This window comes from Brienomyrus brachyistius, unplaced genomic scaffold (genome assembly GCF_023856365.1).
Source record: "Brienomyrus brachyistius isolate T26 unplaced genomic scaffold, BBRACH_0.4 scaffold42, whole genome shotgun sequence".
Taxonomy (NCBI): Eukaryota; Metazoa; Chordata; class Actinopteri; order Osteoglossiformes; family Mormyridae; genus Brienomyrus; species Brienomyrus brachyistius.
Genome location: NW_026042317.1, coordinates 1,955,670 through 1,981,470, shown reverse-complemented (window position 1 = coordinate 1,981,470; position 25,801 = coordinate 1,955,670). Strand labels below are relative to the sequence as shown.

General features: G+C 44.4%; 2 protein-coding genes and 1 long non-coding RNA gene across 5 annotated transcripts in view; 1 reads left to right on the top strand and 2 right to left on the bottom strand.

Moving 5' to 3' along the window:
* LOC125722780 (uncharacterized) overlaps positions 1-22,030 on the bottom strand; it is a 68,403-nt gene extending 46,373 nt beyond the window's left edge. The window contains exons 1-2 of the mRNA XM_048998983.1: positions 21,547-22,030; positions 19,160-20,024 (exon numbers count right to left, since the gene is read on the bottom strand). Coding sequence (XP_048854940.1) covers positions 19,259-20,024; positions 21,547-21,554 — 774 coding nt within the window. The 5' untranslated portion in view covers positions 21,555-22,030 and the 3' untranslated portion in view covers positions 19,160-19,258. The remainder of the gene's footprint in view (positions 1-19,159; positions 20,025-21,546) is intronic.
* LOC125722753 (protein NLRC5-like) overlaps positions 1-25,801 on the top strand; it is a 519,818-nt gene that overhangs the window by 359,825 nt on the left and 134,192 nt on the right. The gene's annotated exons all lie outside the window — the stretch shown is intronic.
* The window catches only part of LOC125722800 (uncharacterized), a 70,161-nt gene that overhangs the window by 41,833 nt on the left and 2,527 nt on the right, over positions 1-25,801 (bottom strand). The window contains exon 4 of one of the 3 annotated variants that reach the window (XR_007386610.1): positions 12,517-12,570. The exons of 1 other annotated variant lie outside the window; for it this stretch is intronic. This is a non-coding gene — a long non-coding RNA (uncharacterized LOC125722800). Of the gene's footprint in view, positions 1-12,516; positions 12,571-23,523; positions 23,770-25,801 lie in introns of those variants that run through there. One more of the 3 variants, XR_007386608.1, reaches the window with a different exon arrangement.

The following is a 25,801-nucleotide window of genomic DNA, read 5'->3' as shown; positions in this document are numbered from 1 at the left end:
GCTTGTTGTCTCAGAAAATTGTAAACTCAGAAAATAAATCAAGCTTGTTAATGACTAACGTTAGTTATTCACGCTGCAAAGAATATTTTGATGTTTGCTGATTAGCTAGTAGATTGACACTTAGGCTACGCCTGTCAAAATCCTTAACTTACCTTTAATATCAGTAATGTTCCCTCCCTCCTGGAGCCGACACCTTATCGTGGTGGAGGGGTTTGCGTGTTACAATGATCCCAGGAGCTATGTTGTCTGGGGCTTTATGCCCCTGGTAGGGTCACCCAAGGCAAACAGGTCCTGGGTGAGGAACCAGACGAAGCGCGGCTCAAAAACCCCTTATGATGATAAAAATATTGGAACCACGTTTTCCCTTGCCCGGACGCGGGTCACCGGGGCCCCCCCCTGGAGCCAGGCCTGGGGGTGGGGCTCGATGGCGAGCGCTTGGTGGCCAGGCCTACACCCATGGGGCCTGGTCGGGCGCAGCCTGAACAAGGCACGTGGGTCCCCCCTCCAATGGGCTCACCACCCATGGGAGGGGCCATAGGGGTCGGGTGCGAGGCGATCTAGGCGGCAGCCAAAGGCGGGGACCCTGGCGGTCCGATCCTCGGCTGTAGAAGCTAGCTCTAGGGACATGGAATGTCACCTCTCTGATGGGGAAAGAGCCTGAGCTGGTGCGCAAGGTTGCGAAGTTCCGGCTAGATATAGTCGGACTCACCTCGACGCACAGCTTGGGCTCTGGAACCAGTCTCCTTGAGGGGGGTTGGACCCTTTTCCACTCTGGAGTTGCCCGCGGGGAGAGGCGCCGAGCGGGCGTGGGCATACTTATTGCCCCCAGGCTGGGTGCCTGTACATTGGGGTTTACCGCAGTGGACGAGAGGGTAGCCTCCCTCCGCCTTCGGGTGGGGGGACGGGTCCTGACTGTTGTTTGCGCTTATGCGCCAAACAGCAGTTCAGAATACCCACCCTTTTTGGAGTCCTTGGAAGGGGTGTTGGAGAGTGCTCCTCCTGGGGACTCCCTTGTTCTGCTGGGGGACTTCAATGCTCACGTGGGCAGCGACAGTGAGACCTGGAGGGGCGTGATTGGGAGGAACGGCCCCCCCGATCTGAACCCGAGCGGTGTTTTGTTATTGGACTTCTGTGCTCGTCACGGAATGTCCATAATGAACACCATGTTCAAGCATAAGGGTGTCCATATGTGCACTTGGCACCAGGACACCCTAGGCCGCAGTTCGATGATCGACTTTGTAGTCGTGTCGTCGGACTTGCGGCCGCATGTTTTGGACACTCGGGTGAAGAGAGGGGCGGAGCTGTCAACCGATCACTACCTGGTAGTGGGTTGGCTCCGCTGGTGGGGGAGGAAGCCGGCCAGGCCTGGCAGGTCCAAGCGTATTGTGAGGGTCTGCTGGGAACGTCTGGCGGAATCCCCTGTCAGGGGGAGTTTCAATTCCTACCTCCAGCAGAACTTCTCCCATATCCCGGGGGAGGCGGGGGACATTGAGTCCGAATGGGCCATGTTCCGTGCCTCCATTGTGGAGGCGGCTGACCGGAGCTGCGGCCGTAAGGTGGTCGGTGCCTGTCGCGGCGGCAATCCCCGAACCCGCTGGTCGACACCGGTGGTAAGGGATGCCGTCAAGCTGAAGAAGGAGTCTTATCGGGCCTTTCTGGCCTGTGGGACTCCAGACGCAGCCGACAGCTACCGGCAGGCTAAGCGGAATGCGGCTTTGGTGGTCGCTGAGGCAAAAACTCGGGTGTGGGAGGAGTTTGGTGAGGCCATGGAGAACGACTTCCGGACGGCTTCGAGGAGATTCTGGTCCACCATCCGGCGGCTCCGGGCGGGAAAGCGGTGCAGCATCAACACTATTTATGGTGGGGATAGTGCGCTGCTGACCTCAGCTCGGGACGTTTTGGGTCGGTGGAGGGAGTACTTCGAAGACCTCCTCAATCCCACCAACACGCCTTCCGATATGGAAGCAGAGTGTGGGGACTTGGGGGTGGACTCGCCTATCTCGGGGGTGGAGGTCGCTGAGGTGGTCAAAAAGCTCCTCGGTGGCCGGGCCCCGGGGGTGGACGAGATTCGCCCAGAGTTCCTCAAGGCTCTGGATGCTGCGGGGCTGTCCTGGCTGACACGCATCTGCAGCATCGCGTGGACATCGGGGGCAGTGCCTCTGGATTGGCAGACCGGGGTGGTGGTCCCCCTCTTTAAGAAGGGGGACCGGAGGGTGTGTTCCAACTACAGGGGGATCACACTCCTCAGCCTCCCTGGCAAGGTCTATTCGGGGGTCCTGGAAAGGAGGGTCCGCCGGATTGTCGAACCTCGGATTCAGGAGGAGCAGTGTGGTTTTCGCCCTGGCCGTGGAACAGTGGACCAGCTCTATACTCTCAGCAGGGTTCTGGAGTGTTCATGGGAGTTTGCCCGACCAGTCTACATGTGTTTTGTGGACTTGGAGAAGGCATTCGACCGTGTCCCTCGGGGGGTCCTGTGGGGAGTGCTCCGGGAGTATGGGGTACCGGGCTCCCTTTTAAGGGCAGTTCGGTCCCTGTATGACCGGTGCCAGAGTTTGGTCCGCATGGGCGGCAATAAGTCGGACTCGTTTCCGGTGAGGGTTGGACTCCGTCAGGGCTGCCCTTTGTCACCGATTCTGTTCATAGCTTTTATGGACAGAATTTCTAGGCGCAGCCAGGGCGTTGAGGGCGTCCGGTTCGGTGACCTCAGGATTAGGTCTCTGCTTTTTGCGGATGATGTGGTTCTGTTGGCCTCATCGGACCGTGACCTTCAGCTCTCACTGGAGCAGTTCGCAGCCGAGTGCGAAGCAGCTGGGATGAGAATCAGCACCTCCAAATCCGAGACCATGGTTCTCAGCCGGAAAAGGGTAGAGTGCTCTCTTCGGGTTGGGGATGGGGTCCTCCCCCAAGTGGAGGAGTTTAAGTATCTCGGGATCTTGTTCACGAGTGGGGGAACGATGGAGCGGGAGATCGACAGGCGGATCGGTGCGGCGTCAGCAGTCATGCGGGCGCTGCATCGGTCTGTCATGGTGAAGAGAGAGCTGAGCCAAAAGGCAAAGCTCTCGATTTACCAGTCGAACTACGTTCCTACCCTCACCTATGGTCATGAGCTTTGGGTAGTGGCCGAAAGAACGAGATCGCGGGTACAAGCGGCCGAAATGAGTTTCCTCCGCAGGGTGGCTGGGCTCTCCCTTAGAGCTCAGTCATTCGGGGGGGACTCAGAGTAGAGCCGCTGCTCCTCCGCATCGAGAGGAGCCAGATGAAGTGGCTCGGGCATTTGATCAGGATGCCTCCGGGACGCCTCCCTGGGGAGGTATTCCGGGCATGTCCCACTGGGAGGAGACCCCGGGGAAGACCCAGGACACGCTGGAGAGACTATGTCTCTCGGCTGGCCTGGGAACGCTTCGGGATCCCCCCAGAGGAGCTGGACGAAGTGGCCGGGGAGAAGGAAGTCTGGGTCTCCCTGCTGAGGCTGCTGCCCCCGCGACCCGACTCCGGATTAAGCGGGAGATGATGGATGGATGGATGGATGTTCCCCTCTATTCAGTCGCTGTATCCTTTTAACAGAACTGCTCTTGATATTTAACATCCCTCCTCAGCCCATTTTTCAGCATCGTTTATGGTAAAATGGATACCCTCACTCAGGCGTTACCCACTGATCTTACACCAAACTGTCATGGTTAGCACTGTGTTGGTTAGCAGCTAATAGACAAAGAAAAGTGATGGTTGTGTTGCAATTTTAAATATAAATATGCAGAGTTTAACAAAATATAATGTTCGTCAAAACTGAGGTGAGTGTTAATGTGCCACTTAAAAGCTGTACAATAAATTCATTGTTTAAAAGAATCTCTTCTGTGATGAATGTAACGGCTCACTGTGATGTAATATACAGTGCACCAATGCAAAAAGTGGTTTTAATATTTAATTATTCTAATGTTGCACAGTTAAAAGAGCAGTTCAGGATACATTTCACTGGATGTTGTACCTGTATAACTATGCATGTGACAAATAAAGAACCTTGAATCTTAAAAGTCTTTCATTTTCCTAAAGGTGAACCGGTGTGAACTCACAGAGGAATGCTGTGAGGCGCTGGCTTCAGCTCTCAGATCAAACCACTCACATCTGAGAGAGCTGGACCTGAGTGACAATGACCTACAGGATGCAGGAGTGAAGCTGCTCTCTGCTGGACTGGGTATTCCACACTGTAAACTGGAGAAACTGAGGCCAGTATTACTGAGTATTCCACACTGTAAACTGGAGAAACTGAGGCCAGTATTACTGAGTATTCCTTCCACGTAGTAAACTGTATTTATTGAAAGGAAACACATTGTCAATAGGAAAGTAGTTACATTTACTTAAAAGTAATAATTGTATTGGTGATCTTATTTATCAGAGTGTTTTTGTCTGTCTCTCTGCAGGCTGTAGAGTCACAGAAGAAGGCTGTTCTTCCCTGGCTTCAGCTCTAAGGTCAAACCCCTCTCACCTGAGAGAGCTGGACCTGAGCTACAATCACCCAGGACACTCAGGAGTGAAGCTGCTCTTATGGAATATTATTTAGCACTATATAACGTAGAATACAAGTTTTATGATATTAAAATGTATGCCAAATATCCATGATGTAATCATTACAATGTAAACATTATAATGTAATCAACACAATGTAATTGTAAGAGAGGATCACTTTTCCCCAATGATGCAGGTTTATAACTTGGCTAAACTGGGCACCAGGCATAAGAAACAGCTCACAACAGAAGTCTAGCAATAAGCCTTTATTACCAGGATTCCACAATTCAGTGTCGCTGCCTCAATAAGTGAATGGAGCACCCAGGCAGCACCACAACCCCCCCACACAATGATCTCAGCACAGCAGTCTCTAAAACATTTGGGAAAACATTTCACACCCAGCTAAAGTTCACACGTGGACAATAAAAAGGCCTGGGCAGCTCACATCAACACAAGGGCCATGAACACCAAAATCACATGTGGTTCCTCCAAAACAACACAAATACACAAGGAAAAAAAATCAATTTATATCAAACAATATTATTTAAAGTAACTAGTTGGGGGAAGACAGCCCAATCCCCCGAAAACAAAACCCACAACACAAACCATAATCCAACTCCTAGAAAGAACCACAAACCTTTCCTGTGGCGCCTGGAATCCACGTCGCTGCCACCAATCGCGGACCGGCGTCATTAGCTTCCCAACTCTGCGCACCCCAATAACTCGCCGTATGTCCCACAATGCAATAATTTTTCCCCAGCGCACGCGCTTCCGCATCTGGCAGCTGCAGCATGGACTCCAAGCACCACCGAGCATATGGGCCTCCCCCCTTACTCCTTCGCTGACAATTTATGTTGTTCCTCCTTTCCCCTCACAGGTGTTTCCTATTAACCCCTATCACCATCACAATCCCCACCTACACACGCACCCATCCAAGCACACACTAAGATTTTATATGCTTGTATAGTTGTGTTACTTTCTGCACACTATAATTTTGTTTATTCCATTCTGAATCTATCACTCCTTTTTTTTCCTGTCTTTTTTTTCTCCTTTTCCTTCTTTTTTCCCCCTCCTAATATGTCCCTCCACTACGGCCAGCTCACCCACTGCAATGTTTTTACATGTGTTAAAACTGAAATAAATAAATAAAATTAAAATAAAAAGAAATAGATCAACATGAGGGGTCTATACAGAGTTTATAGGTCCCCTCATGGTAAAGCAAGCATGTTTGGCACAGCAGTGCATTCAGACCATGATTCTGCTAAAGCTGCCGGACAGGACAAGGGGAAAAAAATAACATTTCTAGAGCCTCTTGATATGGGAAGTCAGAAACGTCAGGCCTATTTATTGAGATCCGCATGCAAGTTACAAGATGGTCTCCTGGCAGCCTATTGCGGATGTTTGGCTCGAGCTGAAAATATATTAACTGTTAGGCTTTAAAAACGATTGCTGATAGCATAAAATGGTGATAGTTTAAAGCAGAAAATTCCATTGTGAAACGTCTTTATCACCCTTTAAGAAACGCAGATATTTTTCTCTGCTTTTCAGGTGGCTGACGCTACATATTTTCTGATCATTATTATTAATTTCCCTTTGGCATAAATGCATTATTTTTTAATGGAACTGGGATTTTAGTTCCTTCACCTTTCTCTTTCTAGCTCGCTTTTCGGAGGGAAGTTAATGCCGTAGTTTTTATGAGCAGTCCGAAAATGCCACTCCACATTTCCCTTCTTCGGAATAGCAATGGTAGACTGACAGATGAAACAAACGCACTTCGAATATGACCTTGTGGGGAAAAAGTACTCCTCCTTTCATTCCGTATGGAAGTGGTAGGTTATTGGCTTCGTACTTGGTCCTGCTCCCCCATTCAGTTTTATACCCTCTCTTAAGTTTAGTAGAAATAAATTGGAGGTGACTAGGTTGCTTACTGGAGTTTTGCAGCAGCTGGCGTGGTTGATCGCATCATCCTTCCTCTATTTTTTATGTCATGCGATCTACTTAGTCTTTGCGATCGACCAGTAGATCGCGATCGATGTATTGGGCACCTCTGGTATAGAGAGAAAAAGCTTTTGTGCAAATAAGATAAATAACAAAAGGCTATTTAATTTGTTTATTAAAATGACAATGATATAGAGCTCTTCTATAGTAAAGGTAACCTTACAGTAAATAACTTCTGCTCTGATCTGACGCTATATAGAAAATGTAATAAAATAAGATTAACTTGACCTTCTGCGGGGGGGGGGCACCCTAATATAATGATAGGGGAAACACTGCTGTCTGTCTGCCATAAAATAAATAAAAGGGGGAATTGGAATTGCATATGACTATGGAGAGAATGGTTGGCTATGGTGAAAAAGGTGTGGAAATTTTTACTAATTCACATAAGGGACAGCATAAAGGGTTGTTTAATTCAGTATCAGAGGAATTCATATATTTGTGTGATTATGATAATCACACTATTATAACTTGATTGTACATCTCTTGAATTGAACTAATTACAGTGTCGAGGACATCACAACTGCCACTACACTTGTTGATGTGTAAGTGTGCCCTATTCAAACAATAAAGAGAAACTACATGCAGCACTGAAAAACTATTCCACGGCCAAAAAAAATGTAAACATTCTTTCTATATCAGAAGCTAGTCTCTGACTGAAATTTCTATAAATCTTTATATAAACTGATAGCAATTAACCTAAGAGTGCATGCTTGGATTGTAGTATCTGCATGTACTGTGGAACTAAAAAGAATCATAATCAACATATACAATTACGTAAATGAAAAACAAATACGTTGCATTTTGCTTAATAGTTTTGCACGTTGCCATAATTTATATTTAATTTAAAGTATGAAGCACCCAAGCAAAGTTTATGTTGAAATAATACTCAAGATTCTTAAGTCTTAGCTCTGGCACAGTGGTGGATCTAGAAAATTTTACATGGGGTGGCAAGAGATTTTAACAGAGTGGCATGGAGGTTCAATGAGAAACCGACTATCATTCAGAATCGTGGAGCTCAGGAGCATACTTACACTGAAAAAGTGACAATTTATCTAAGCATTTGGACTCTCATGGTTAAAACAATGCTGATTGTACTTTTCATTATCACTGACCAGTTGTTTTTCTTTGTTGTGCTGTGCAGCAGAACGTTTCACAAATATATCCAAATTAAGAGCCTTTGCACGCTGTCTGTCAGGTTGCACACACACACACACACACACACACACACGAACAGTCAAATGCATTCATACATGTATATATATATATATATATAATCAGGAGTGATACTTTCACCACAAAATGTCACCCATGTGCACTGTGTCTTCGAGTAGTGAACCAGTTTTCAATATAATGGTTAAAAAGGTTCAAACCTTCAGTGCCTCGTACCATCTCTACCAGTGTTTTTTTCAACAGGGAAAATACAACTTTTATGCTGGCCTTAGAAGCACAACTTCAAAGAATAGCTGCCATGCTTCTGCCTAGCATGGCAGAGGGAGTAAAATGGTATGGGACTGCTTTGGTGCTGGTAAGGTGGGTGATTTACACAGAGTACAAGGTGCAATGAACCAGCAAGGTTACCGCTCTGTTTTACAACTCATGCCACCCCCTGTGGTCAGCACTTCTATCAAGCAGCAAGGCTGATTCAAAGCACACTGGTGAAAGATGAGGAATCCAGAGAACTGTCCTGCTTGACTGGCCTACAGAATCATCACATCTCCAGCCTATCAAGCTCATGTGAGACCAGCTTCACCGTGAGGTCAGAGAAAATACCAAGCCAGTCCCACCTCTGGGAATAGCAGGATTGAAATTTCCCCTAATATTGTCATAAACGGACAGCTCTAATGGCAAAGGACTGCAAAGCTGTAATTGCTGCAAATATAGTTTTCATACAGTTTGATTAATTGAAAATGAAGATGAAACTTATTGCAATATTTATTATATCACAAAGCAGAAGGCAGCAGGGAAAAGTAAAAAAAGAATCACCCCAGATGGGACTTAAAACCACGATATCCAGCTCAGAAAGTCAGGGCCGTGGGCGTTTGGCCAGTGGGGCAACCGGCAGACCTGAGCTTATGACCGGGACACTTGACTCACAATGGAAGCTCAGCAAATTATAAGCAAGCCTGCAAAAGTGACATGAATGGATCTGTGTTATCTATGGTAAAATGCATGTTGGGGCTGAGACATTAACACTCACAGTCCAGGAGAAGATGACATCCATCACTGGATCTCAGTCAAATGCGCTCATCGAGTTTCCGCTATGCCTTTGGCATTTAATGTTTGTACTTAGCTATAGAGTGGCAGGAACACAAATGAATGGGAAGTTTTAAAAAAAAATTGCATTACAGCAATACGTCACACATGACTATGTAAGGGAATAGATGAAACCCTGCATACATCACTATACCAGTGCAATTCAGTACGAAGTGCACTGACATGATTCGTATGATTCCTGGTTTATTTGGAAAATTTAGGTCCACCATCAGCTAAGTGTTATATTTATGATGCAAATTGATGACACTATTTGGCAGACACAATATCAGACTGAATTTATTTTATAATTTTAAAGGTTTAAATACAATTCTGGGTGTTGGACATCCTGTTAGCCTTAGAAATCTATAATGCTCCCACTCAAGAGAGAGTAAACGACTGCAGGGCATTACAAAGGTCCAGAATGGATTTTTCATTTACAGATGTCTTCTCTGGCTGTCGTGACCAGTATCTCACTCCGGACCAGTGGTGGATCCAAGGGCGTAGATTTGCTCTGGACATTGGTGGGGACCTATGACTCCACCCCCCCCCCCCCCCCATCCCCTGCCCCACCCACCAACCCCGCCACCCCGACTCCGTCCACGGAATGCATGTTTTTTTAATATGCTGCAAAATGCAAAATCACTTTACATTAATACTAGCAATGCTTCGATTGATATTAATCCACTCGAAATGCAATTCATTAAGTTAAATTAAGGAATAGTGTAATGTCAAAGGAATGTTTAATAACTGAAAAAAAGATAGTTTAATAAAGACTATTCTTTATTGAGCCATAGTGCAAATGAAACATCTCAAACATCTGTATATATAAAAGTAGATTACATCTAAACATGAACTACTGTTAGGTACCACACAACAGCTCAATGCCTATTGCTCCTATATGAAGGAGCCAAAAACATGCCTTCGCCGCTCGTTAACAGAAATAAACTGCTGGCATATTTGTCTGACATCAATATTGTGCAGACTGTTCTGGTGGACATGGCATGCAGCAGCATTGTTCAGTCTCATTTGTGTCATTGTTGATCTGAGCCAGGTTTTTAGTCTCCTGAGAAATACTGAAACTCCTTTCAGCTTCAGCTGATGACACCGGGGTAACTAAAAGCCGTCTGACAAGGGTTTCAATGTGATCAAATAGCCCCCTCACCTCCACTGGCATTCCTCTCATGATAGTAGCCACTTCTGTACTAGATTTCAAATTGTATTTGGACTTGAACCTGGCTAGCTGAACTTTTAGAGTCTCCCTGTTAAGTTCTGGATACTGATCAACAATATCATCCACCTCTCCTGTGAGAAGAATGTCTTCCAGCCTGTTCAAGACACCTAGATCTGGTTGGTTAAACCTCTCCTGAAACTGGACATCAACACAATCCAACAAACTCTTCAGGTGACTTGTGAGTGTGCTGGCTAGCCCCACCGGTATATCTCCTTGATGTTTGTCTTTGGTGAGGCATCTGAATGGGTTCAATGCCAAGAGAGTCCACCATTTTCACTGCATTCTTAAAAATCTCCTGAAATCTTTCTTCATTCCTTTTGAACTGGAGAGTTGATGTAACACACTCTATTGATTGTTGCATTCCTGCAATAGTTGCAGTTTCTGCAGAGACTTGTTCAGACATTCTAGCTCCTCAATAACTTCTAATGCCAAAAGAAGCCCCAGCACAGTTTTACCTTTTCCAAACCTCTCACGCAGTCCATTCGCCCTGGCACCTGTGCTAGATCCAGTTGCTGCCATCTCCTCTAAGCTTGTCAAGACACTTTCATAGTGAGACAGCACTGCTTTGATAGCAGTTCCCCTTACTGTCCACCTGGTTGGACAGAGAGGTCTGAGTGATGCTGATGGTACATCTGAATCTGCTGCCACAGCTGCAAACATAGCTGTGAATTTTCCAGACTGTTTGCTTAATGACCCTAGATCATGTACCCACTCTAAAGCATCTCGAATTAAAGGACTAGCTTGGCATGCAGCCTGTGTGATTAGGTTAAGGCAGTGAGTTCCACAGTGTACATATAAAGCCAATGGCTGATGTTTCTTCAGTACTGCCTGAGCACCTGAATATGCTCCAGACATGTTGGCAACACCATCATATGTCTGACCTCTTAAACATGTCATCGGAATATTCAAATAAAGCACATCCACAGCCATCTTGGCAATCTCCACTCCTGTAGTTCCTGAGACCTCATATAAGCCAATAAAAACCTCATGTGGAACCAAGTCCTCATCCACATACCTTAAACATATAGACGCTTGCTCTGCACCTGAGATATCTTGAGTACCATCTATAATGATTGAGAACTGCAGGACAGATAGAGACTGGATAGTCTGTGCAATATTTCTGACAATGCTGTTTCCTAACATCTGCAAAATCTCATTTTGCACTTGTGGAGAGGTATAGTCATGACAATGGCATAGCCAGTCAGAAAGACAGGCATCATCCTTGGCTTTATATTTTAAATATTGAAATAGGTTACCATCGTCTTTGTCATGACCACGCAGTGCCAAACCCTGCCTAGTAAGATACTGTACTGCACCTACAATAATTCGTAAGCAGTGTCTGGCATTTTCCTGTTGTTTTGACCAGGCAGTTGAGAGTTGTGTATTTATTGGGACTGCTTCTTGACAACTAACTGTGACTGCATGATGATGGGATTTAGTATTTTGATGGCGTTCAAATCTTTCAAGAGCATATTTCCAGTGAACCCCTTTGAGCAGAATGCAGGGTCTGCCTTTTTTGACATAGTACTTTTCTGTATGGTATATATTTTCACACAGTGAAATCAGAGAATTCCCTTAACTGTGGGGCTATAATGAAGCCATGGATATTCTTTGTACCACCTTTCCTGAAAATGGAGGACCCTATTGGATAATGTTTGAACAGGGATGGATTTGGTGTTAGGCTGGTTTGGCTTATTTATAATATGCAGAATATCTCCACTACTACACTGTTCTTCATTGTTGTCACTTTCACTGCTACTCTCCCTGCTGCTCACTACAGGTGGACCAGTTTCCTTAGAAATACACCACATTATACAATTAGTCATACTGTAAGACTGACTATGATGATACATATGTGACTTATCCTACCGCTTATCCTACTGGGTCGCGGGGGGTCCGGAGCCTATCCCGGAAGCAATGGGCACGAGGCTGGGAACAACCCAGGATGGGGGGCCAGCCCATCACAGGGCACACTCACTCATCGTTCATGCACACATACACTCCTAATTTAGCAACTCCAATTAGCCTGAAGGCCAGGGAATACAACAAAGGTAATTTATGCTTACAGATCTGAAATCAGCAGATCACATTTATGTGCCATCATGTATGTTAAGTTCTTGTTGCTGTTTAGCGGAGAACTACTACACGGGAGAGAAGTATCCAGGCTGAAAAATATCTTCTGGAATTTTACTGAGGTCAGCATGTCATTGGCCCCAAAGTGGCATTCCCATATCAGTTGAAATATGCAATTGTCTGCATGCATAAACTTGCCTCTTACGCCATACTCCATGCTAGGAAATAGCTATGAAAAGATTGTACTCGTACTCACCTCAATCTGGGAATACTATTGTTGTTAAATAGCTATGCATAAGATTACATTTGCCATGGCTGAGACTGAATCACTTTCAATCACTACATGATGGTTATTAGGCATTTAATTACTAGCGGCTGTCAGTGATTGTTAATTGCTGTATAGTAACTTGGGAGAATGACACTGTGGATGCTGGAGCAACCGATTCTGTGTGCACACTCACCCCTTTAATACGATGACAGTGTAGTTCTGCTTTAGCGGGATGATTACTGTGCATCTGGTGACAAAGATTTACGATGGATAATTTAAAACCCAAGTACTGGAATACTTTGCCAAACAGAATATCCTGATGAGCAAATTAATTTCATTATGAAACTTTAAAATAAAAGTTATTTTTGGTGATGGTAACTTTCAGTTCCCCACGATTCCCCAGTTCCAGTCCTGCAGGCCTAGTCTGCACCCAGATTTTAATACTCAAACACCTTATTCAGCTCACTAGCCAATTGCCAGGTTTAGTAGGCGTATTTGACAGGTCCTTGCAAACTGGTTCTCCAGGACTGGAATTGGGGAACCCTGATATATAGCATTATATACTGTATATAAAAAATGTAATCATAATTGTGGGGTGTATTTTTCTAAATCAGATTTTCAGGAACTGGACTGATGTTTTTGTTTGTGTCATTTTTTTTAAAATATATGTATCATACTACTGTGCTTATTTCTCCCACAGTAAAATAAAGGACATTCGTTTTTTGTCAAGAAGAGCAAATAAAGCTGAACAATGCATCATTGAAGTAATAAAGTTTGTCTGTTTTATCAATACAGATGCAGCTTAATTGTGAAGTTGGACTTTACTTAGGAATACCATTCCTATGCTGTTATACTCGTATGGGTCATTTGTCTTTGTTGTGTAGCTGTTAATTGTCTCCAAATGTCATGAACTCTACTTCAGAGAAAATGAAGCTCTGATAACAGTGTGTGAATTGTATGTTTGTGGTGTTCTGCTTTCCATGTACAGTTGAAGTGCTTTTCATACTCTTCACTACCTCTGTTACAATTCAGTAAAACACAATTTTTCCCACCAAGTGACATTTGTTATTAATTCATTTTGGGTAACTTGGGAAATTCATGTTTAAAATCAGTTTTTTAAACAAGCCTGGCTCTGAGCACATAACATTTTGCATTTATACATATATAGTGTCACTTGTTTTGCATTTTTTTCCCTTATATAACATGTGGTAACATCATCAAAATCACACTTTAGCTAGTTGATTTTTTAAAGACTGAACTGCACTTTAAAATGTGACCAAGTGCTACTCTGTACTTCTGTACTACTGGTAGAATCTGGAGGCCGTTAGCTGGGAAAGATGAAAAGAATTGAGGTACGAACTTTATGTAGTGAAGGCTTTGCAAATAAATCTGCTGATCAGCTGGCTGTCATGACTTTCACAGTCACAAATAATCCATGTTGTTGCACATTTAAAAACGATGTCTATGAATAGATATGAAGGTGATCAAAAGGCTCCAAAAAACACTGACAAATCCTGACAATCCCCAGTCATAGCAACCACTTTTGAAAGGCCAATACATCAAAATGTATTTGAAAAAATATTGTAGGTCAATGAAACGTGTCCCACCCCAGTGGTTAAATGACACAGAATTTGATGCACTCCCCAAAGGTGTGGCCCCAAGTAAAAATACCAAGTTTGGCCTCAAACGACCAAAGAATTGCTGAGATATGTTAACACACAGTGATTGGCGGCATCACCATCAAAATCATTTGAATGTGATGGACAAATCGCTTTGCAAGTCAAAAGTCCCTCAGGTTTCACTTATGAGGCTGGGTACTAAGACTATCCATCCATTCATTTTCTATACCGCTTATCCCACTGGGTCGCGGGGGGTCCGGGGCCTATCCTGGAAGCAATGGGCACGAGGCAGGGAACAACCCAGGATGGGGGGCCAGCCCATAGCAGGGCACACTCACACACCATTCACGCTCACACGCACACCTACGGGCAATTTAGCAAGTCCAATTAGGCTCAGCACGTATTTGGACTGTGGGAGGAAACCGGAGTACCTGGAGGAAACCCCACGACGACATGGGGAGAACATGCAAACTCCACACACACGTAACCCAGGTGGAGACTCGAACCCGGGTCCCAGAGGTGTGAGGCAACAGTGCTGACCACTGCACCACCATGCCGCCCCCCCCCCAGGTCAATCCATTCAACAGTTATTAGCCACAAGGCATGTTTACTTATTGCAACACCACCTAGTGGTGGAATGACACTATTTTTGTTCTTATTCCTCAGAATTGGGCCCCAAGTCCAGTCACCAAATCAATTTTATCCAATCAAAGTTTTGTTGAGATATGGCCACACATCCTGTTCAGTGGCTTTGTCATCAAATTCATTGGATGATAGTGGCCATAGCATCTGACTTTTAGTAACTTTTGGTCACAATCCCTTCTAGATGATGCACCCCAAATTTGATGATGATTTGATCAACAGCCTAGGTTTCCAAAGAACTTTTTTTTCAGAAAAATTCAAAATGACAATATGACAGACTTAATTAATGAGTGCAATCGAAGTTAGACAAGCCATGGCTTTAAACACACCAAAGATCATAATCCCAGGCTTAAGAATTCAGAATTTACATGCAGAAACATATCTTGAAATTTGACCTGATGGTGTTGCTACAGGAATGAATGGATTAAACCCAAATTTGGTGAGCCAGTATTTTGGATGGGCCTCTGACAGGGTGCCAAATTACAAAGTAGAAGATTGGACAAATTTTTGGCCTGCGCAAAATAAGTAGGTTTTTTGAAAAATTCAGAATGACAGAAAATCCAATAAGGAAATTAACGGCAATGGATGAATTTGAATCGGGATGACCAAAGGATTCAGAGGAATGAAAGATCACAAATCTAGTCCAAGGGGTGTTAACATACTTCATGTATCAAGTATAATACCCGTAAGAAATGAGTTTATTATAAGAATGTCCGCTAAAGTCAGCTAAAGCTGCTTAATTTCATTCTTTTTAGCTTTGCTCTGACTTTGGCTGAGTATTTTGTTCACCCTGGTGCTTGTTGGTAATACCCCAGTGAGTACAGTGCACGCCCCCTCCCCCAAACAGATTCTTCCTGAAAAACTTCCTTCACGAGGGAAAGATTTGGGATCCATTTAGCCTTTATTTATTTGTAATAGAGTATAAACGACTCACATATTGTAACTAATTACTTACATTCAGTGCTGTGTGTGGTTGTGCATTGACTTTAATAGGAAGGAGTGTCTGCAGGTTTTCTGCCACACACAGGTACCAGCCCGTGTCCTTCCTCTCCAGTCGCCTCATTGTGACGCTGAGCACTTTATTAACTCTTTCATCACTGAGCTCCACAGGCCTCCCATCCAAACTCCCAGAATTCTCTACACAGGAGCCCCTGCCCATCCTACACCACATCATGTCAATGTAAATGTCAGTATAGTGACACTGAATACTGACAGTGTCTCCTTTCATAGGCGTCACCTCCTGTTTGTCCACAAGCTGCCCTGGAGATCCTGAAGACACAAATCAGAAACAAAGGAAGCACTTACGTTTGCATAACAATAAGATATTCTCACTATGATTATGAACCAGTAACAAGATATTTATATCGTCTTTCCGTACATTTTATGCATATCTATAGCTAAGCTATGACATTTGTCATATTACTTATCATACTTAACACGGGGGCAGCATGGTGGCGCAGTGGTTTGCCCTGCTGCCTTACAGCAAGAAGGTCCTGTGTTCAATCCCAAGTCCTTTCTGCGTGGAGTTTGCACGCTCTCCCTCTGTTTGTCTGAGTTTTCACCAGGCGCTGTAGTTTCCTCCCACGGTCCAAAAGCATTCAAGAGGGGTTGAATGGTGAGTCTAAATTGGTCCTGTAGTTGTGTGTGCACCCTGTGGTGTGTTGGTGATTCCCCAGGGTTGGTTCCCACTTGTGCCCAGTGTTCTTGGGATAGGTTCCAGTCCCCAGGCAACCCCAGTTGGAATTAAGTGGCTTCAGAAAATGGATGGATGGATACTTAACACCCTGTAGAAGCCCATGTAAACTGATATGGTTACTTTTTCCATGCTACATTTATCATATTGGGAAAAATTTAAATGCATAGCAGCGGCCCTTCTACCTCTGACGAGCTAAAAGGTGTGGCACAAGTCCCCTTATCCTCAGGACACTTTATAACTGTGTCATCAAGAGCATCCTAACTGGATGCGTCGCCGGCTGGTATGATAGCCACACCACCTACCCCAGCAAAGCTCTGCAAGTAGCAGCACGGTGTGGGGAATATCATTATGAGATGAGCTTCCTGTCAGGGTCAGCTCCTGTTGTCCCAGTCTTGCATCCATAGCTTCTGGCTTTGACCTTGAATAGGATAAGTGCTACAGCCAATGGATGGATATTCATATTATTAATATTATTAATTATTAATATTAAATAAATTTAAAGAATATATACCATGCAGTGTTGGCCTCCCATCTGCAGGGTAGGCCACACGAATCCCAGCCATAGTCTGTGCCTATGTGTATAGACTTTGCATGTCCTGAATATGTCACATTAGACATGGATTGATATCAAACTTGGTACTTCATTAAAGCTAAATCAATAACGTAAAACATTCCCATTTAAATATTCAATTGCTTGGAAAAAGGCCTATTTACCAATTAAACCAGTAGCAATAGCACATAAATCCATTAAATACACAGATTAAGTTTAATTTGGTCTCAGATATTACAAAACACTGACATTAGGTCTATATATTTGTGTGTTTTTTTCCCATTAGCCTAGCCTACTTTTTGTCTCTGGGGAAAAGGATACGAATGAACTCGCATGTACGCTAAACATGACTTTATACACAAACACGGAATGTAGTGTCCAGTGTTCAAACTCATTGATTTCAGGTCATTTTCACCTGTTGAAATGATTGAAGACAACAAAAAGATAATTTAAAGCATAAATGCATTTATTTTCTAATTAGATGTCAGCAAAACATTAAACATTTGTATGTAGTAATTGCAAGAAAACAAAAAGAAAACAAAATGTACCATTTTAAGTTTCTGGTACTGTGACATAACACTGATATCAGCGCATTTAACAACGTTACACATGACAGGCTAAACTATTCCTTCTAAGCTAGGTATCCTAAACTCAGTACGTCCAAACAAAAGCAAAAACAGAAATACTGTCACAGGTCCAGGGCGGATTGAGAGCGACAGCGTGTCATGGAGCAAGCAGAAACAGAGAGTGGACGACTCACTCAGGGATTCAAAGGAGGAAAGGGGAAAAACACCTGAGACACTAATAAAAACAAAAGCAGACCACGAGGGGTCAAAAACAAGACAAGGAACAACAGTAATCAAATAAGAAATCGGTCGGTGGGTCACAAGCTTTTTTTTTTTTTTTTTTTCCCTCCACCACCCCCCCTCTGCGGAGGACCACTTTATTGTGCCCGAGATGTTATTTCAGGTGGAGTCTAGGACCCAACCTGACACGTGTGTATAGACAAACAGGCACACACATATACAAGCATACGTTCCCACCCTCATGCAGACATAAACAAATATTTACACATTCACCCAACATTTAGACACACAGAAATGAACGCTGTACACATACTCTCACTCCTCATGTATACTCTATGTGGACCCCTATTTTTCCTCTGGCGAGGAGACCAGAAGATCACCCCGGACCCCGCAGTAGCCGAGAAGCCCACCAGCCCAGACCCCGACCAGCTGTTCCTCTCAGCCCCAAATGGCGAACAGGGAACGGGGGTGTGAAAAGACCCCATGCCCCCCTTCGCCCGCTCAGATGTGGTGTTGGTGTGTGTTGTTCTAAAGTGCTTTTAAAACAGGTGAAGGGCATGGCACTAACCACCCCCTGCCGACCAACAGCTGGTGTTAGCTCGGCCTCTCCCCAGAGCCCTCAATGTCTATGTGTGATTAAAATTGAGATGTGGGCCCTGGCACCAGAGGTAAGGCTGAATGAACAGACCGCCCTCTGGATGCCATTCTGTGTGCCCATCCCCAACGCCCTAAATGTATGTGTCATGAGAGAGTAAGTAATGAGAGTGTCTACGTTGTAGTGTATGAATGAGGTACAGGTGGTCGCGAGGGGACAGAGGAGGAATACCTACCCTGCATCCCAGCAACGCACCTACACCTCAAAGCCCTACATGTGTGGTGGTGTGATGGAGCGGGAGGAGGGAAGCATTTAGGGATGGGGAGGAAAGGAATGGGGGGGGGCAAAATACCTCCCCCCCCCGGAGCCAGCTCCCCCGCTGACCCCCATAAGCACTCCCCGTTCCCCGAAATCCATCCAGGGAGGGGGGCCCAGGCCCATCCAGACCGGGGCCCAAGGCAGCAGCACCACCGGGCCCCACAGAGCCCAAGGCGCCCCACCGGACCCCACTACAAAGGAAAAGCTACCCCCACCCCAGCATTCAGTCAACTCCCAGACTGCACAAGACAAAAGACATCCAAAGACATTGTACCTCTCTGAAAGGTAGAAACGTTTCACCGCTCGTCCAAGCAGCTTTGCATGTGCAAATGCACAACCCCTCACTCAACAGAGGTAGAGGCATTAGGCACAACCTGTCTCCAATTTAACCTGCGGCCCTCTCATCATTTGCCAAAACAAAAATAATTCCCAGGAAAAAAACAGACCCAATTCACACCTCCACCAGGTGGACCACCCTTAACGACCCACTCTATTGGAGTAGGAGGGACTGGTTACATCTACCCGCAACTCCCCCCCCCACTTTGTTTCACTCAACGAGCCCCCTTAGACTACTTACCCAGGAGGTACTTACCATGTGGACACTTACTACCTCCCTCAGTCTGAGGAAGCTGCTTGGATGAGCAGCGAAACGTTTCTAACTTACAGAGACAAGTCCAGTTGCCACGAGTCAACCACCAGAGAGTATGGTCTAAGGTTGCCTGGTCCTTCTGTTCCTCTGTGGTGAAGGGTACCTTAAGGGTACCTTCACCACATTGCCATTTGATGCTGACACCTTCACATTGCCTGCTTCTAAATCGCCAATGATCAGTTCTTCCAATAATAATTTGTCCACCTTAGTTTCAACAATATCCAAATTTATAGCATTCAGCTGGAATTCACTGTTTATAACTTCTACTGCCACATCCACAATTTCCAATTCAAATGCTTTTTCAAAAGCCTTTTCTCTAGTCTCCTCCACTTTGACTTCTCCAATTTGTACTTGTACAATTTCAAAATCAAATTTACTTTGATCTAAATATTCGAGATCAAACTGGCAGAGGTCTACCAGCACAGCTCCTATCTCCAGACTGTCTCGATGGTTGTCTACAGGCTTTATGGAGATTGTCCTGTTATTCATCACAAAAGCCTCCAACCCATGTACATCTATCCCCTTATCCCTCCCAAGCTGGCTAGTGGGTGGAGTTACTTGGGAGCACTCCTCTTCATCACCCCAGCAGATGATCTCTTCCCACTTGTCCCAGGCTGCCCAATAAGCATCATCCGTCCAGCTAACTGCCTTGGCAATTCGCCTTCGGGAATGTGACTCAGTGGAACTGTCAGCCTGGTCAGAAGGTGATTCTGCTGGGGAGCACAGCTCTTTCTCATCTCCCCAGTCAATCACCTCTCCCCACTTGTCCCAAGTTGCCCAGTATCTGTCGTCGCTCCAGCAAACAGCTTTCTCAATTCGTCTGATTCTGAATGAGGAAAAACAACATACAGGCAATGCAATGGAGCTGTCAGTCACTACTGACATGTGGACTACACTTCTGCACTGACCCACACCTTCCCAATCAACAACTGCATTACTGCACAGGCAGAGCTGCTATCTTCGGTCAGCTGGCTGGCGTGAGAATCTCAATTCCAGACAAGTCTGCACATTCATCTCCATATGTGTAACAGTCTAACTACCTTGTAAATAGTCTGGAGGGTTTGCAGACTACCCCAACACTTTTGATGGAGCTAATTTTAGGTTTATAATGGAACAAAACAGATTGACTACAAGACATCTTGAGTGAGGGTTGGCAACCCTGCATATGACACTAACTAACCTGCACATAAAATTTAAATATAATCCAAACAATATACTGAATTTTACACAAACATATTTCAATATACAGTCATACCTCGGCTCACGAACTTAGTTCCTGACGTGAAAAGTGCGTGAAATCAATCAATTTCTCCCATTTTAAATAATGTAAATGTGTATTATGTTCAATATGTTTAAACTTCAGAAACGCTGCATTCCTTCAATTTTTTATATTTTTCTGTGACCAAGAATCCATCCATCCATTTTCCAAACCGCTTATCCTACTGGGTTGCCTATCCCGGAAGCAATGGGCACAAGGCAGGGAAAAATCGAGGATGGGAGGGCAGCCCATTGCAGGGCACACTCACACACCATTCACTCACACATGCACTCCTACGGGCAATTTAGGTGGTACCCGGAGGAAAGCCCACGACAACATGGGGAGAACGCGACCAAGAATATAGACTTAAATTAAAATAACCTTACTTGTAACAAATAATGCTGTTGGCACGTCGAACTGTCGGTGCAGCGGTAAGAAAATCGGGAGAAGACTAACAATAATAGAGGATTTATAAATGGAAAAATAAGTTCACACAACACGTTATTCACCATGAACTAGGACATATCGCCGTCTTTCTCTTTAGGTCACTCTATACATACATACATACATACACTTCGAGCACGCGCAGTACAACTCAACACCCCCTACCGTACAATCAAATTATGACAGACTGTGCACATATAACTGAGAGCTTACATTTACATTTACATGCTAACAAATGCTAAATTAAATAAAACATTAAAACTGAGCATACGCTGGTCGCTCGAAAGACGCCAAAACACGGAAAAGAACCACAAAACATCCCCCCAAAAAACTAAACAATCAACATTAAAAGACTGAGTAACAGTCAAATGCAGTAATTTCGAAAATATGATTTTTTTAATTATTATTATTATACTGGACATTTCTTCGCGTTTCGGGTGGTTCTTTGGGGAGCTTTCATTGGACCCTTTTCGGGACGTTTGTGTGTTCGACAACCGGTACAAAACATTTTGGAACATCTGGTTCGTAACCCGATTTATTCGTGATCAGGACTGTTCGTGGGTTGAGGTACCACTGTACATACAAAGACAGATACTAAATAATAAGGTAAGTTATACGATAAAATGGGAGCAGAAATGCAACGTACCTTGCCATCTTGGTGCAGAAAAGCAAGTGAAGCCGCGTCTTTCAAACCGGTAGCTTCCCACGTGCGGAGGCATCAAATGTAACCAAGCAACAACATAACTAAATAATAACATCATAATACGTATAGTTGTTATATAATAATGACAGTTTTATAAGTTTTTTATTTACTTTTAGAAGTAAATAAGAAAAAAAATTGTGTAAGAACTGCAAAGCAAGAATATAGTAGTAAGCATGAATCACACATTCAGCTCTGGATAATATCAGACAATGACTTAAAGACACGTGAAATGAACTGCACTCTTGGAGTCTGTCTCTCCCCAAAGCACTATGCACGGTAACTTGTTTAATATGGGAATTATAAAATGACACTTTGGTAACATTTCAAACTGTTGTATCGCGATACATAGCGATCAGTATGTCGAACTGTCACGCCCAGCTCGTACGATCCTCATGTGTGCCATGCCCCCCTGATTATCCACGTGTGCTTCCCCATTATACCCAGCTGTGTCCGATTACTTTCGCCCAGTCCTGTCTATTTCAGTCCATGTCTTTCATTCCTGGTCCGTCATTGATGTTAGTTAGTCGATGTTCGTGCTTCGTCCCGTTTTAGTGCTAATAAATCCCAGTTTCCCCGTGTTCTGCCTGCCTGTTTCCTGCCCGTGCGATCGCGCTCGCAACCAGCCCGAAACCTGACATGACCAAGGTTATAAATCACACAAGCTTCCCACAAGAACCTGTAATTAGACTAAGCGCGTACCACACTGGGCCCGGCTGCCTTATACTGCAACCGAGCACGATCGCATCCCGCCCCCCTCCCCAGTTCTGCCCCCCTGTTGCACTTACTGGTCCGGACGCGAGCACATTTTGTCATCAACCTGCAACTTTTTGTGTGAAAGAAACATAAGAAGCAAAGCTGTGTACCACAGTAGGGTAGAATTCATGGTTAATTTCGTGGCTTATTTGGGGCGGTTTTGAGTATGATGACACACACAGATTTGTCAAGTATACAAAGCAGAGGTTTTTATTTATTCGTGCTGCACGTATAGGAAGATCCACACTTTATCAAATATCTCAGGCAGACTGATGCTGCGCGGGATACCGGTGCCAAAAAGGTATTGCGGTACCGCATTTTTGAAAGCTGTTCGGTATTACATTACATTACATTTCTTCAGTACTTGTCCTAATTACACTATTTTCGCTTCCGCTAACTATGGGATCATGACGATGGACTCTATATAGCAAAACCACTGCCGAAACTAAGTTATACACTAAGTTAGATCTGCACCCATCATGCTATATAAAATACTAAAACGTCAGCTAGTTAAGTATGATGTCCATAGCTTCACGTCAGTGATTTATGTCAGGGATATACATTGACGTCATCAAAGTTTGATGTTTGAATAATAAATAGATAATAAAGCATAATGTGCTGCGTGGAAAGTGTTTTATATGTGATAAGGTCATCAGAGCTGTATTATGGGATGTCACCAAGACAGGTAATGCTAATACTTAAAAGTAAATAGCATAATCATACAATGATAAGAAACAGAATAAGACAACAACATTTCTTGAAATTTGGCCTGTGGGTGGCGCTAGAGTGATGGATGGATTGAACCCAAATTTGGTATGAATAGTTGGAACTGACCTCTATCGATGTGCCAAATTTCAAAAAAGTTGCCAATCAGCTCTATGGGCTGCCATAGACTCCCATGGCAAAAAGCATAATAATAGTGAAAACTACTAAAAACTATAGGTATCCTAATAATAATAGACTGTCATCTCTAAATTGCCCACAGTGTGTGAGTGAGTGCATTCCCTGCAATGGACTGACATCCCATCCAAAAGTATACCATTGTGTCCTATGCTACCTGGGATAAGCTCCAGGCCCTCGTCTCCAGGATATGCGGTACGAGGATGGATGAATAATAATCATGTTTATTTCAATTTCAATTATTGGCAAATATAAACATGTACCAAGGATAATAGCAATAAATACAGTATGCCAAAATAAATGCTAGAGGAGAATCCTGCAATTCCTGCCCCAGTCCTGGGTCTGGGGAGTTTATTCTCACTGAGATTGCATAGGATTCCTCTGGCTGCTGTTTTTCTCCCGTACACGTGAAGTGCTACTTCTTCATTGCCCACACGTGAGCCAGTATGTGAGCCCTGATCCGGGCTACCATCCCGCCCAAGGCATTTCCTCTGTATGCTGCTTCCTGCAGCCCTGCAGTGGATAAAAGGAAAGGACAATGGTTTGTTGATTTATAGCACATATATTATTATATTTTATATTGTTCAAATACACATTACTCAGTAATAACTCAGTAACTACTCAAGTACAAATGATGAACAAATAAAGTAACTGTTATGATTAAGAATGAACGAACGTGGGATCAGTATATAACTAATACTTTCTGGTTAATTAATAAATTAAGTAAGAGTGTACTACTTCAGGGGCGGCATGGTGGTGCTCTCATACCCGGCTCGTACGATCCTCGTGTGTGCCACGCCCCCTGATTACTCACGTGTGCTTCCCTGATCTTGCCCAGCTGTGTCCACTTATTTTCGCCCAGTCTCGTCTATTTCAGTCCATGACTTGCTTTAGTTTCTGGTCCGTCATTGATGTTAGTTAGTCTTAGTGCTGTCTGCTCCGTCCCGATCCCGAATAAATCCCCGTTTTCCCCGTACTCCGCCTGCTTGCCTGCTTCCTGCCCGCTTGTCAGCCTGTGCGCACTACCCGCTTTAACCAGCGAACTCTGACAGGTGCACTGGTTAGCACTGTTGCCTCACACCTCTGGGACCCGGGTTCGAGTCTCCGCCTGGGTCACATGTGTGTGGGGTTTGCATGTTCTCCCCATGTCATCGTGGGGTTTCCCCCCACAGTCCAAAATCATGCTGAGGCTAACTGGAGTTGCTAAATTGCCCGTAGGTGTGTGTGTGAGAGTGAATGGTGTGTGTGTGCCCTGCGACAGGCTGGCCCCTCATCCTGGGTTGTTCCCTGCCTTGTGCACATTGCTTCCGGGGTAGGCTCTGGACCCCCCGCGACCCAGTAGGATAAGCGGTTTGGAAAATAGATGGATGGATGTACTACTACATTATTTGTGCCCCCTCAAGTAAAGTGTTGCTCCTAACTCATCTGGTCTTTTTATATGTTGTTAAAACATACTGAATTAATCCCTGCAAGAAATTCTTTGAGGGGGTTAGAGAGAAAATGCAGGAGACTGAATCCAGGACCTCAGCTATATCTTTTTTAAGCGTTTATGTGTAAACAGTCAAGACTTAACTATATGGGCTCATACTAAAATTAAAAATTCATGGCAAAGTGTTACTCCATTTTGAACAATATGAGCAGAGTATGCACAACCTTTTTATGTGAGACACAGCTATATGCACTATATATTTCTGCTTCCCCTAGACTTCCTGAGACCTTAAATAGTGTGACATTTGCAATAGCGAAAGCCTTCGTTTTAAAGATGACTTTTCATGTTTTCACTTGAAATCATGTGGAAAGATCACATCTCCACGCACAAAGCTCTTTCATATTTCCTGAGAGCCATATTTCATATTTGCTGGCGAGCTGTCTCAAAATTTTATCAGTTCCATTCCAGCCCCCTATAATGCCTCTGCAAAGACTGAAAAAGATCCATCAAACGGTTATTGAATTATGGTCTTAGCAGGGTCAAGCATCAAAACTGCTGCTTTTTTCATTATCACTATGTGGCGCTGCTTCCATTTTGGGACTGTTTCAAAATTAAATCAGTTCTAGTTCCTCACCAATACCTGTACAAAGTTTGAAAAGGATTCGTCGAACGGTTTTTGAGTTATTGGCTTGCATGCCAAAGTATCTGCAGCGACAGGGGAACAGTGCTAAAACCAAAAGTATTCCCTGAAGGCCAGGGAATACCATCCATCCATCCATTTTCTAAACCGCTTATCCTACTGGGTCGCGGGGGGTCCCGAGCCTATCCCGGAAGCAATGGGCACGAGGCTGGGAACAACCCAGGATGGGGGGCCAGCCCATCACAGGGCACACTCACACACCATTCACGCACACATGCACTCCTACGGGCAATTTAGCAACTCCAATTAGCCTGAAGGCCAGGGAATACAACAAAGGTAATTTATGCTTACAGATCTGAAATCAGCAGATCACATTTATGTACCATCATGTATGTTAAGTTCTTGTTGCTGTTAAGCGGAGAACTACTACACGGGAGAGAAGTATCCAGGCTGAAAAATATCTTCTGGAATTTTAC